At 43.4% G+C, this 13,086-nt stretch overlaps 1 protein-coding gene across 1 annotated transcript in view; it reads left to right on the top strand.

Annotated features, from left to right (window-relative positions):
• ELP1 (elongator acetyltransferase complex subunit 1) overlaps window positions 1–13,086 on the top strand; it is a 36,340-nt gene that overhangs the window by 11,431 nt on the left and 11,823 nt on the right. The window contains exons 13-28 of the mRNA XM_014258727.2: window positions 447–629; window positions 1,460–1,566; window positions 2,047–2,150; window positions 2,953–3,006; window positions 3,105–3,210; window positions 3,890–4,005; window positions 4,718–4,791; window positions 5,390–5,468; window positions 5,730–5,809; window positions 6,655–6,795; window positions 7,862–7,947; window positions 8,960–9,108; window positions 9,953–10,076; window positions 10,498–10,595; window positions 11,749–11,950; window positions 12,910–12,971. Coding sequence (XP_014114202.2) covers window positions 447–629; window positions 1,460–1,566; window positions 2,047–2,150; window positions 2,953–3,006; window positions 3,105–3,210; window positions 3,890–4,005; window positions 4,718–4,791; window positions 5,390–5,468; window positions 5,730–5,809; window positions 6,655–6,795; window positions 7,862–7,947; window positions 8,960–9,108; window positions 9,953–10,076; window positions 10,498–10,595; window positions 11,749–11,950; window positions 12,910–12,971 — 1,765 coding nt within the window. The remainder of the gene's footprint in view (window positions 1–446; window positions 630–1,459; window positions 1,567–2,046; window positions 2,151–2,952; window positions 3,007–3,104; window positions 3,211–3,889; window positions 4,006–4,717; window positions 4,792–5,389; window positions 5,469–5,729; window positions 5,810–6,654; window positions 6,796–7,861; window positions 7,948–8,959; window positions 9,109–9,952; window positions 10,077–10,497; window positions 10,596–11,748; window positions 11,951–12,909; window positions 12,972–13,086) is intronic.

Consider the following 13,086-nt stretch of genomic DNA (forward strand, 5'->3'; position numbering starts at 1 on the left):
TTTTACTGAGGTCTGAATCTAGCAGAACCAGTGACTGTTATTGACAGCACTGAGGTATCCCTTCCTGTGCCTGGTGCACAAAGGAATGATGGTGTAGTGCTCAGGCCCATGATCACAAAACACGGAGCAACAGAGCTTGCATGGCAGAGACAGTGATGAGATTAAAATTCCCACCGTGCTCTCTGTTTGTTCCTAGAGGTAGTTGGCATGGAAGCAGTACTACCTAGGGAAAACAGATGGAGCTTCTAGGTCTCATCCTTTATCTCCAGCTCAGCCTGTAGCAGGATTCATGCTTTGGCTATTTGTGTTTCTGCACTGGAGCCCTCCCAGCCATGATGTGTATTTGAACAGCCAGGCTGTGCTCAGGAAGTCCTCTGCCTCTCTAGTGAGGTGCCCTACTGAAATCATGTTCTATTTGTGTCCCAACCTCTCTTATTTTGTGACAGAGTTGATGTGAGCAGCAGCAGCAATGAAGTGATGAATCCTCTGGGGCTCCGATTTCTCACCTGGCTGCCAGATGACAGCTTCCTGGTTGTTGGTCAAGGTCAGCATGCTGCTCAGTCTGTCCTTCACCATCTGACTGCAGTGCCTCACGTGGCTGGAGCTGAAGAAGAATGCCTGAATTTACGGTACTAGAGATCTGTCAGTTGTGGCTGAAGTCTGAGAACGGTTCTGGACAGTGCCTAGAAGGAATTAAGTCTCTTATTAGACCTGCAGCCTGGAGGCCATGGGTTATGGAATTTGGCTCTCTTCTGGGCAGGAGAATGAAACAGGTCATAAAGCTGCCTACTGGTCAGCATTTGCCTGTAGTCCTAGTGCCTACACCCAGCCTAGCAAGGGTGCATGCTAAACATACCTGTATCAGTACAAGATAGCTCTGTTCCTTGGAATTGAAGGCACTTGTGGGAGAAGGCATGGCACATAACACTGAATGCCTCCATCCTACCCTTTGCCCACCATTATCAAGGTCCAGAAGGGGACCAGTAGCCATAGAAACTTCTGTCCTCCTCCTCTTCCTCCTCCTCCTCCCCTGCTGGACTTTGTGGGGCCAGTTGAGCTAAAACCAAACACAAAATAAAGCCAACTGGGGTACAGAAATGTGGTTCCCAAAGAGATTGAGAGAGCTGCTTTTTGCAGTGCTCACCCAGCAAAGACGGAATGATTTGTATGTGAACTGTAGAAGAGAAAAAGAAGGGTGTGTTTGCTGAGTGCTGCAGTGCAGAGAGTGACCAGCACAGTTAGGCAGATGCCTGTTGGTTAGAGTTGCTGGTGCTGTGCGGTGCCACTGTCACCTGACGTAGGTGTGAGAAGACTGCAGAAGACCCTTAAGTGAACAAAGTATGTCCATGCTGGAGATGTGCATCTTTTCATCTAGCTACAAGAAAGGCAGGAACAAGGTATCTGCTCTTAAGTGTATCTGCTGTGACTGACGTTCTGTATTTTCACTGTCTTGCATCAGGTTGTCAGTGCCTGTTGATGGAGAAGTGATCAGCCTGTACTGCAGCCCAGTGACCAGAACTGTAGCTCTGCAGTTGACTGATAGACGGATCCTAAAATACATGTGGGGTAAGCTGGGCACTGTTAAAATACCTGGCCTTAGGTGTAGTCACTAGGTATAGTTACAGATTTCTTAAAAGGGTTACGAAAAAATCTTAAATTTTAAAAAATGCTGCTTTTATATTCCTCAGCTCCCAGAAATGGGGTGAAATTAGTGATTTGTGTCAGAATTCAATTAAAGATAACTTTATATAGATACACATGCATATGTTAATACAAATATGTACACACACAAGTTCAGTGCTGACTGACTTGCCACGTCCACAGATCTTCTCTCTTATTCCACAGTGGAATAAAGGCACTACTGAGCCCCTGGAAGTTACCACTGCCTTGTCCACTGTGTCCTGGAGTTCTGTGCCAGCATTCCTCACCCCTGTCAGAGAGTGTAGCTTACTCGCAGTTCTGGTTTCCTTAAGATACATGTCATGTGGTTTTAATGTCTGAATGTTTGATTAGCTGGAAAACAATTAGATCTTCTTTGCTCTTTAGAGGCTTCTACTCCAGTCCTTGAGCCCTGGTGGACTAGCAGTAGCTCTGCTGTGCAGTTCCCCTACCGTTGTGTGCAGATTTCCATCACGAGGATCAGTGGTGAAGTAAGTGAGACTGCGAGCAGATGAAATTCCCAGCTCAGTTGTTACCTGTGCCAAAAGTGCACCATGGTCCTCTGCCCAGGGCCCAGTGATGCTTTTTCATGATGTTCTTCATAAGGCCCTATGCAGAGCTGAGAGCTTATCTTCCCTTACCTTCTAGAGCATTTCTGGTGGATTGCAGTTAACACCCGATCACCCCGTTCTATGAATACAGTGAATAATTTCATTTAAGAATGAGAAGATTCAGATTGGAAATGTCTAGCAGTTACTACTACACTCTTTTTTGAAAGGACTGTTTTGCTTTGTTTTATTTGAACTTAACCAATTAGTAAATATGGCTGCACTGGTTTTTCCTATTGGAGATGGTTTCTTGATAGTTCCTACAGCTTAAAGAATGACTAGCTATTTTGCTGGTATTTCAGGGGTTTCCTTCCTTCAGTGTGCATCCTGTTGTAGGAAGCTGCTTTGCTCTGCTCTTGAGTGGTAGTTTTCCTCGAGTATCCTAGACCAAGTGCTGCTGAATAGAAAAGCCTAGATTTCTAGGATGGCTTCTGCTTCCATTTTGTGACTGTGCAGTTACAGGGTAGGCAAAGCTGGATTTTCTGCCAGCAGTGTTTAAAGATGTTCAAGTTTAAGCCCTGCTGGAAGAGAGGTTGGATGACTTGCTGTCTTGGCTTCTCTAAGTAATTCACATGAGGTACTTGTTACCTAATTGTAAGGTACTTCAATCCAGTGCTTGTCAGTGTTGTGAAAGACAGCAGATTTTGATGCTGATAGTTCATAGTTGTCTTTATTTTAATTACAGGAGGTGATCTTGGGCCTCACAGATCGATGCCGGTTTTTTGTTAATGATGTTGAGGTACAAAACTTTTGTCCCTCATTTCATCCCCTTTTCCTCTGCCAAAGGCAGCTTCTGTATTCTGGTCTGAGCTGTAATAAACTTCTGGTTTTTTACAGGTTGCTTCTAACATCACATCATTTGCAACATACAATGAGTTTTTGTTGGTGACAACCAACTCACATACCTGTCAGTGCTTCTGCTTGAAGAACTTATCAGTGAAGGGTAAATATCAGCACCGGCTGCCTGCTGCTGCTAACTCGTAGCATTTGTCTTGGAAACACAAGATGTTCCCATTTTTCACATCCAAACCTGTTGTATTTGGGTTCCTCAAAGGAAGTGTTTAAGAGATGAGGGTAAGAGAGCTCTTTTCAGAAATCTACCAGAGAGCAAGGAGCTCAGGGAACTGAATATATATCACATGCTTTTCGCAGGGAAGAGCATTTGTGCTATAGTTGACCCTTTCACTGTTTCCTACAGCTTAGCCCTGCATTCTCTCCCTTCCCTCCATGTCCAGAAGAAGTCTGTGTGCTGTTTGAGGGTATATGGTAGAGTGGGGATCACTGTAGAAAGAGTTTCTGTTGGTGTCTGGCTATAAGAAGTGTGATGACCTTGGTAAAGACAGGTCAACTTATTGGTCCTTTACACCCTTCAGTGCTACTCTTATCTGGTCTGTTGAGCTTTGTCATCCTGTTGTGCAGAGGATACACTTCTGCTTTGTGTACAGGTACAGTAGTGATTAGCACTCAGCAAGTTCTCAGCCTGTCAGGAATTGTTGAAGATCGCTGCTGTACTGGTGGCTTGGTTGGTCCAATACAACCTTGCCTGGCTCCTACAACATAGGAGGTCCTTAATGCAGCACTGTGCTGCCTGTGCCATGTGTGCTGATATATGTTGTGTTCAGCCCTCCAGGCTGGTCTGAGCAGTGCTGCTGCACCCAACAGTGAGACCCTGCGCAAGGTGGAGCGAGGCTCACGTATCGTCACTGTTGTTCCCCTGGACACAAAGGTTGTACTTCAGGTCAGTGCTCTTCCTGTGTCTGCTGACATCAGGGTGTGCAGGGGCCTGTCACAGTGGGCACCTGGCCAACTTGCAGTGTGTGCAGTGCTGCAAAGCTGGTGCCTTACAGTGCTGCAGCACAGCACCTCACGAATCTCCAGCTGCCTGGCTGGATGCAGAGGGGTTTTGAGCATGCCTTTGGGAGTAGGTTTGGTACAGGCAGATAGGCATGTGCAGAACTGGGGAGGACTATTCAAGTTCCTAATGGCTGAGGTAGTGCAGTGCTACATACTGTGGCCTCTCACCATGAATCTCAAGACTCACTTTCTAGTACTTACTAGCAGGCCTCCATTAGCCTTGGTACTTATTTTTTTGCTGAGCTCACTCTTCAGAGATTCACAGAATGGAGAATGGTGTAATTTGAGAGGTACTTTCGGCGGTGTAGAGCCCAACATCTTCCTCAGAGCAGAGCTAACTTGAAAACTGGATCAAATTGCTCTGGATCATGCCTGGTTGGGTCCAGATTCAGAGCCTTCTGAGGAAGGAATATTTCTGAACTGAGAGAATGTTCAGGTATTTTTCCACAGTTGTTGAAATTGCATGTCCTCTGAAGTGAGCCAACAGGCCCATGCACTTGCAAGTAGCAGACAGGCCTAAGAAATTGGTCAGTTCTCACTTTTCCCACAATTTAGGCAGAGTAACTACAAGTAATTGTGTGGATCTTGTGTTGTAGATGCCAAGAGGAAATCTGGAGACCATTCACCACCGTGCTCTGGTTCTTGCCCAGATTCGCAAGTGGCTAGACAGGTAAATGGCACTGGTGTATTCTTGTCTTCCCTCCCCCAGTCTGTGCTGTTAGAGGCTGACTGACCTGGGAAAGAGAGAGAGGCTAAACTCAGAGGAATTGACCATGTTAGAGAGAACAAAACTGTTCTAGGGTGACCACCTAGAAGTTTAGCTTTCACCTGTGCCAGGTACTTCTCATTTCACCACTGAAGGGTTTATTACGTGTGCTGAAATTTTGTGGATTGGAGAAATCTTCATCTCCATTCTCCAGACATCTCAGCCACTTTAGGATTAAGCTGACTCTTTCCCATTTTTTTACTGAATTCATTTACATTGAAATTTTCTGAAAGGGAAATTAATACAAAATGTAACACTCTCTTTTAATGGTGATAAAAATAATCTAAGTTCTGTATTACTTCATCAACCTTGTGAACTGGTGTGTCCCACTGCAAGGGTCAGCAATGAACAGTATTGACTTTGCACATTTTTCTGAAAGACTGTCTACACAGCTCATTGTGTAGGCTGTTCTCATTCCACTGTTTCTGTGCTTGGCTCTAGTCAGTTGCCTTTATTTGCATCTTGTCCACTATGTAAACTCCTGTTTGACTCATTCTTTCAGGCTGATGTTCAGGGAAGCTTTTCAGTGTATGAGGAAGCTGCGAATCAACCTCAATCTTCTCTATGACCACAATCCCAAGGCAAGTCTGCCCAGTTCTCTTGTGTTGTTTGCCACACTTAAACTACCCTGGAGTCAACTGAACAGTGGACTCAAAAGTGTAGCTGTCATTTCTGCTTTTGGCAGTGATGGCTGTTCTGCACTGCAACACCATCATACAGACAGATCTGATTTAGCATTTCCTTCATCCTGTACTTTCAGAGAAGGTCTCTGATTTATTCTTGTACTTGATGTACATGTTCTTAGTGTTCAGAATAACTGGTAATACTCTTGCTCATTTCAGGTATTTCTGGAAAACACAGAAACGTTTATCAGGCAAATAGATTCTGTGAACTATATCAACTTGTTTTTCACAGAACTGAAGTAAGTGTAAGTCTGGAAATGGAAGCATTTGTGTAATCAGTGGTGCTACATTATTTTGTCAAAATTCTGGCAACTCTTCAGTGTGGGTGCAAGGAATCAGAAATCTGGCGTTAAGTTATAAAGGTTTGAGTAGGCTCCATAGTTTCAGGGATAGTGTATCTTGTTGGGAATTCCAGTTTGCAGGTAGCCATTAGATTTTTGCAGCAAGTAATTAGTACATTATCTGAGTGCTTTGACTTCTCTGCTGGGTTGCTGTAGAGCAGTAAATAAGAACAGAGAAAGTTTTGTACCCTCATAAAGAGGAGCAAGGTGGCAGTGCATTACCTAATCTGAGGCCAAGATACTTGCTTGGATCTTCAAACCAAGTCCCCTGACTCCTTTCTTAAAGGCTCAGTGATTAGTCTTTACAGTGATGGTAGTTTCAGGACTTCTCAAGGTTGCTAAAGTCAAAAATTGTGTAGGAACTGGTGCAGTCACTTAGGTGTTTTGTTTGATTTTCCATCTTGACCTAATCAGAAATAATAGCTAATGGCTTATTCTTCTGCATGGTTCAGTGGGTAAATCCATAGTGGATTTGGTAGAAGACAACCGTATCTTGTAAATCTTGCCTTCTGATATTTTTCTGCTACTGAAGTAGTTGTTTAGCCACTTTCATGTGTTTATTTTTAATACCTCTCTTGGCTGACAGTCAGTTTAGACTGACAGATTTTTGGACAGCTTCCTATTAGTGTGGCAGTTAATGAGTAGTTATTTTCTGCATACATTTGAGTTCCTTAACCTTACTGTCTTTGTTCTGGGCTATGCGATGGATGGTGCTCTTATTCACATTAGCTGTTTTTATCTAGAGAAGAAGATTTCACAAAGAGTATGTACCCATCCCTGAATGGTAGCAGTAACAGCCAGCCACACCCGCATCCTGATCAGAAAAAAGTAAACCTCATATGTGACGTGATGAGAGTTGCCATGGAACACATTGACCCTCAAAAGTGAGTACCTTCTTACTGTAGGTGAAGGAACCATTAGAGAGATTTCTAGTAAGTCACTGGCAGGAGGCAAAGCTGTCCTTCACATCAGTTATTTGGCCCTAGGTTCTCTGAGGTAAGCTTGTGCTTCACAAAATTAACTGTACCATGCCTTGCTCCTGCTGAGAATGCTGTCCTGGAAACACCTAATAATTCCACTGATAGCATACCAACATTTTACTACCAGAATTAAAATAATAGATGTAGGATGCTTACCTTATGTTTAGGAGATAGCAAGATTTTCATCGTGTTGAGTTGCTGACTGAAGCAGCTGGTAAAGATTTTACAAAGATTTACCTTTGTAAAGATATTAGCTATTCTGTTTGACACTGAATTACTTCGTAAATGATCAGCTCCATGTTCTTGATTGATTACATTTTTGGTAATCATTCTCCTTGGATGAATCAGTACCAGACAAAGATAAAACCTGGGCAAATAGCATAAAAGCAGTGCCTGGTGAAATGGTGCTAAACTATTGGCAGCTTAGTGTTAAACAGTGGAAAGAGGTGAGATGTGGTGAGTAGATGCTGAGCCCTAAGAATTTAGACACTTTCCAGCAAACTGTTTCAGAAAAGAAAGCATCTGCTTGGCTGGGAAAGCTCTTTTGAAATAGTAAATGTGAAATGTATGGAAGTATAAATAACACCCTAGAAAGCTTTCGTTTTATAAAAAAGGCTATTTTTGTGCCAGATTTCATTTGGAAAACTATCCAGCTATCTGAATGTTTAGAGAGAGGTATGTCCTCTTCATCATGCTGGCTGGCATGGTAAGGAAGCTCATTCTACACAAAGCACACCTCCAGCTTTATGACATGTTTCAAAAGGCATGCTGAGTAGAAGAACCTTTCTGGTATATTCTGTTCTTTTCCCATGTTTGCTGCCTACCTCTAGGAGGATCAAAATGCCTGAGCAGTTTTATTTTTATTTTTTTCCTAAGACTAACTATAAACTAGAACTTGCACAAACTGTGCTAAAAATAAGCTGTGTTTCTGTCTCCTCACTTTTTCATTCACTACTTCTCTTTTCTCCAGATACTGCCTATCGATACTGACAGCACATGTAAAGAAAAGTCCTCCAGAACTAGAAATTGCTCTCCAGAAGGTTCATGATCTTCGAGGTTTTGTATCAGAAATTCAAAAGTCTTGAAAATGGGTGGTTTGCAGGAGCTTTGTGTTAAGGAAACTTAGCTGTCCAACCAAAACTGTTAGGGGGGAAACTTCCCCATCTGACCATGCAAGAGCCACACTGGAAGTCACGTTTGCACCATCTAAGCTGAGACCATCCCCCACAGCTACATCCCCCACACGCACAGTCAGACCAGCTCAACCTCGTGTTTCCCACAGTAGAGTCTCAGACATCCTGCTTAATATAATTTAGTCTCAGTGCAATAACTAACTAACAAAGTAGCAGCTCCAGCTGATACCTCTGAAAAAGGACCGTAAACAAAGGAACTCCTAGACCTGGAGAACTTCTATACCTTCACAATCTACCCCTGAAAAAATCTGGAGGTTCTCAGCTCCTGCTGAGGACACTGTCTCAGTGTCTCACAGGTCTCTGTCCCCTTTGTTGTGCAAGGGGTTGGCAGTTCACACTCAAGCTTTCACCACCAAGAGCTCAACCTGCAGCTCTCTGTGCAGCTGCGCCCTGAGATACTGCACTAAATGCCAGAAACCAGAAATGCGCTTGAAACCAGCTGTGTGTTTAAGTACAGCAGCATATCATCTACAATAGGCTGCTGTACATGCCCTCAGCTCACTCTTTTACCTAGGTTTGCTGGCAGATAATCCCAGAGTTGGACCTGTTTTCACTTTCCAGTTGGAACTCTTAATTCTCTCATCATGGAATAGGATGTTCCTATTCTGGATTCTGGTATTTCAAACTAGCAAACTTTGCCTTTATTCCGTGCTGATGCTTCGAGCTCATCACAGTTGCATGCTCAGTGCTATGCTTGGGATGGTCCTTGAAGTTGCACAGAAAAGGCAAAGTAACCCTTCTGCCAGACAGAGCAAGCTATTAGTCTCGTGGTCCCTCTCTGGTGTCAAGGGATGCTTGATGATGCATCCTTTCCTCACAGCAGGGTTCCGCTGCCGGGGGTGTAACAGGTCATATGCTGCTTTATCTTGTTGCAGAAAGCAGTATGCCAGATGTCCAGGCTGTGAGTGCAGAAGAAGCACTGAAGTACCTGCTTTTCCTTGTGGATGTCAATGAATTGTACGATTATTCCTTGGGGACGTATGACTTTGATTTAGTCGTCATGGTGGCAGAAAAGTCTCAAAAGGTCTTGGCTTATAGTTCCAGCTAAGGAACTTATTTTTCTACTTTCTCAAAGGTTCTTTGTAGTCTGCAGATCAGCCTACATGTTTTCTTAGTAATGGCTCTCTACCTAGGCAGGATTCCAGTTGCTCAGAAGCTCTCTGTGTGCTTGGGATGATGCTGGGAAAGTGTTGTGTCTCTGCATCCTTTGGTACTTCTTGACCGCAACTTGGAAAATTTGTGTTCCAAGTGAAACAGTGCTCTTCTAAAGCAGCAGGGCAAAGTAGCTCTGGGGAAGGGAGGGATTGATATCTGAAGTGTTTTGACTCTATGCCTTCCATTCTCAGTTTTGTATTCTTAATTCTTGCTTTTTTAGTGGTTCCCATTATAATAGCATGTGTCTTCATTTTAATGTGAAATCTCTGACCTGAAATGGCCATCTGCATCTTCAGAGTTTCCTAGTGTTTCAGCAAATTCTGCTGTCCATCAGTTAGAACACCCTATTTGTGTTAAGAGGTTTTATGACCTTCGGTGTGGGGAAGTTGATCTACTTTATGGCTGTAAATTTATAGATAATGATAGATAATAAAAAATAACATTTCATATGACACATAGGCTTCAATTTTAAATGTTACTATCCTTTAGATACTGCTGAAGTCCGTGTGGGAGCCTGGTAATTCAAGTTAGTAATTTCTGGCAAGAGTATATGCACAAATTGATTCTTTAAGATGGCGTACATTTGGAAAAAAATTCATTTTTTTAGGATATTATCATACATTTTCAAATATGTGACTGTCGGTTGGTGAAGATGAGGGCAAATAAGGACTTTAGCAGATTAGCTCAACTGCGGTTTTTATTGCTCTTTGCAGGACCCAAAAGAATACTTACCCTTCTTAAATTCCCTTCGGAAAATGGAAACCAATTATCAACGATATACAATAGACAGACACTTGAAGAGATACACGAAAGCTCTTGGCCACCTCTGCAAATGTGGTAGGTGTCCTAAGGAGGATTTCTGCACTGTAACATTTCCATTATGGAGAGCCTTTGGGGGGAAATAGCTAAAGAAAGAGAAGGATTGCACAAGATCATCTTCCCATCTGGTAATGCGTGGTGAACTTTTGCTACTTGCTTTTTGTGCTATAGCTTGGTGCAGGAAGAGAGAAATGTTTACACCTCTGTGGTCATGAAGCACATGAAGTCTTGTGTGGTTCCTGTTCAAGTGAATTGTGCCTGGTTCATATCTCTGGCAAAACCTCATGGAAGCAAATGCCTTGATTTTACAGCAGTAAAATGGGTGCTCTTCCACCCAGACGCCTCTAGTTGCTTCTTCATGTTGTGAACCCAGGCTGTCTGGGAGCCAGGAGGGCCATGTACTTTCTCTTTTATTTTTACAAGTAAATTATTTCTGCAGGTCCTGAGCACTTCTCTGAATTTCTGAACCTGGTGAAGGATCAGAACCTGTATTCTGAGGCCTTGAAGCTGTACCCCTCTAGCACTCAGGAGTACAAGGTGCGTAAGCTCCTGACAGTGCAGTGTCAAAGCTTTATATTCCCTTATGCATGTGTTTGTATCTTCTCAGCAGTTTGCATGAGGGCAGAAATGGAACTGCAGCTGCTTGTGTTCAAGTTCTGTAGGTCATTGCTATTCCAGTGTTGTCTGAGACCCTCTTCTGAGATAACAGCTGGAGTGACTCTCAGCACTAACCCTGTGGGGCCTGGTCATCTATGGTTGTTACTCCTTTAATCCTGTGACTCAGAGAGCACCTGGAAGTGCTGTTTCTTCTGCTGCACTATTTTGCTGTGTAACTCCTATAACCTCAGGAGGACTTCTCCCTGTTTTGACCTCTGTGTGGCTTGCAGATTTTGTGGGGACAATTCATTATCCTTAAGCTATTCTGAAAAGTGCTGGAGAACTTGGACACTTTCAGATGTGCTGTTTACAAGTTTGTAGTGTCCCTTATTGGTTTCAGTGTTACTGAAGAACTTCAGCTTGTCCAAGGCTGAGATAAAAGTGCATTTAATATAATCTAATGTAGATACTGTAAATACACACAAGCCTTTGTACAAGGAGGAGTTGAATGAGAGGGGAAATAGAGAAAATCAGTCTACTTGCAACACAGTGAAAGCAGAAAGGAGTCTTTACTCATGAGGGAGGTCTGTTTCTGAATGACTCATTGGGAGTGTTTTATTATTTCCCCTGTATCCTTCCAGTCAAATCCACTTGTGTCTTCTTCATGGAGATAGTGAGCTCTGAGTAGCCTGTGCCTATAAAGTTACAGGGCTTTAGTGTTCCCTTGTGTGTCAGTGTTTGTTTCCTAAAGTAGGTTGGTTCTGAGAGACATTCTAACAAAAACTGCTCATGTGGGTGGGGAGGAAGGGTCTGGTTTCCTGCAGTGCATAGTTTACACAGCATTTGGTTTGGAGAGGCAGGTGCCTCCTATGTCACTTGCTGTAGCCCTGTGAAGTGTCTCCATGTGCTGATCATCAGCCCTTGGCTTGATATAGTTTGAAATGGGGTAGAAACTTCATGCCTAGAAACTCCTTGGAGAAGCTGGGTAAGAGGCTTTTGTTGATGGGCCCTTAATTTTTACTAATGGAGGACAGCTACTCACCTTATTAATCTTTTCTTTCTTTTTTTTTTTTTTTTGACCCCTTTTTTTCAGGATATCAGTGATGCATATGGGGAGTACCTGATTCAGAAGCAGCTGTATGAACAGGCTGCATTGATATTTGCTCGTGCTGGCATCTTTGCAAAAGCACTTGATGCTTTTCAGAGCAGTGGCAGCTGGCAGCAAGCCCTTTGCATGGCATCACAGCTTGGTTACACAAAGGATGAGCTGTCCAGCCTGGCACGGAACATGGCAGGTATGCCTTGAAGAGATGCAAATGTGCAGAGCAGAAGTGGCTGCTGTTATTTATGGTTCACTTCGATTTTTCCCATAATTCAATGAAAACCTCAGTATTCAGCAGCACTTTTCTTAAATGAGAACAAAGATCCCATGTCTCCCCAAGGGTTTGTGCATTTGCATATGACCTTTGTTTCCCAAAGGAACCAAAAGATGTTGAAGCTGAATGGGTAGGCAACCCAGGAGCTGCCAAGGAAACTGTGGCCTCAGCTGCCCAGCGCTGGCTGCATTGTTCCCTTGCCAGACTGTTCTTCCAAATTGCTTTGTTAGTTAACCTCAAGGAATGGACATGCACTGAAGTGTCTGACATTTCTGAGGCCTCTAGACATTAACTGGTGCAAGTGCTGTGTCTCTTCACCAACCTTAAAGGCTGTTGGATAATTTGGAGCTGCATCTTGTTTTCTCCTTGAAGCGAGCTCGGAACTAGGACCAGCTGGTACATTAAGCTGTGTGTTGTCCTAAGGAGAAGTAGGTAGCTAGTCACAGAATTTGTGCTCACTGGCACATGTCATACATGAGGTGTGTGGTGGATGTGGTGTATATTTCAGCAAGAGAAATTTCACCTATTTCAGCAAGAGAATGGAGCGTTGTCCCAAATTCAGCCTTACTCGGAGGTGGAGTTTATGAAGGGCCACGTAACACGGGAAATACGGCTTCTGGGAGTCTAGTCTTCTGGAGTTGGATATTCCAGTATTTGCTTTCTCTGTCACTTAATGTGATTTAAATCCTTCATGCATTTAATGCTTTTCTGTGGTGCCCTTTTTAAATTACAGCTCGATTTAGCAACTGAGTATACTTGTGAGCATATGGAAATGTCACTGAGCATGTCTCAGTGAGTGGGATTTTCCTCTACTTTGTAGTTTTCTGGCACAAAATCCAGCTGTTTCTGAAAAGCTGAAACCCCACTTTTTCTTGTAGGAAAACTAATTGAACAGAGAAAGTACGCAGAGGCAGCCATACTCCTGGAGCAGTACACTCAGGTAATGTAATCACCCTCCTGCCTGTGTCCCAGTAATGCCCAGTATCTGTCATTTAGATTCACCATCTGTGTTTTCTCTGTTATCCTGCACCACATGGATGCTGACAGCAGAACAG

The sequence above is a fragment of the Pseudopodoces humilis genome, chromosome 4 (assembly GCF_049639895.1).
Source record: "Pseudopodoces humilis isolate 2021_Gansu_Grassland_sample_001 chromosome 4, ASM4963989v1, whole genome shotgun sequence".
Lineage (NCBI taxonomy): Eukaryota > Metazoa > Chordata > Aves > Passeriformes > Paridae > Pseudopodoces > Pseudopodoces humilis.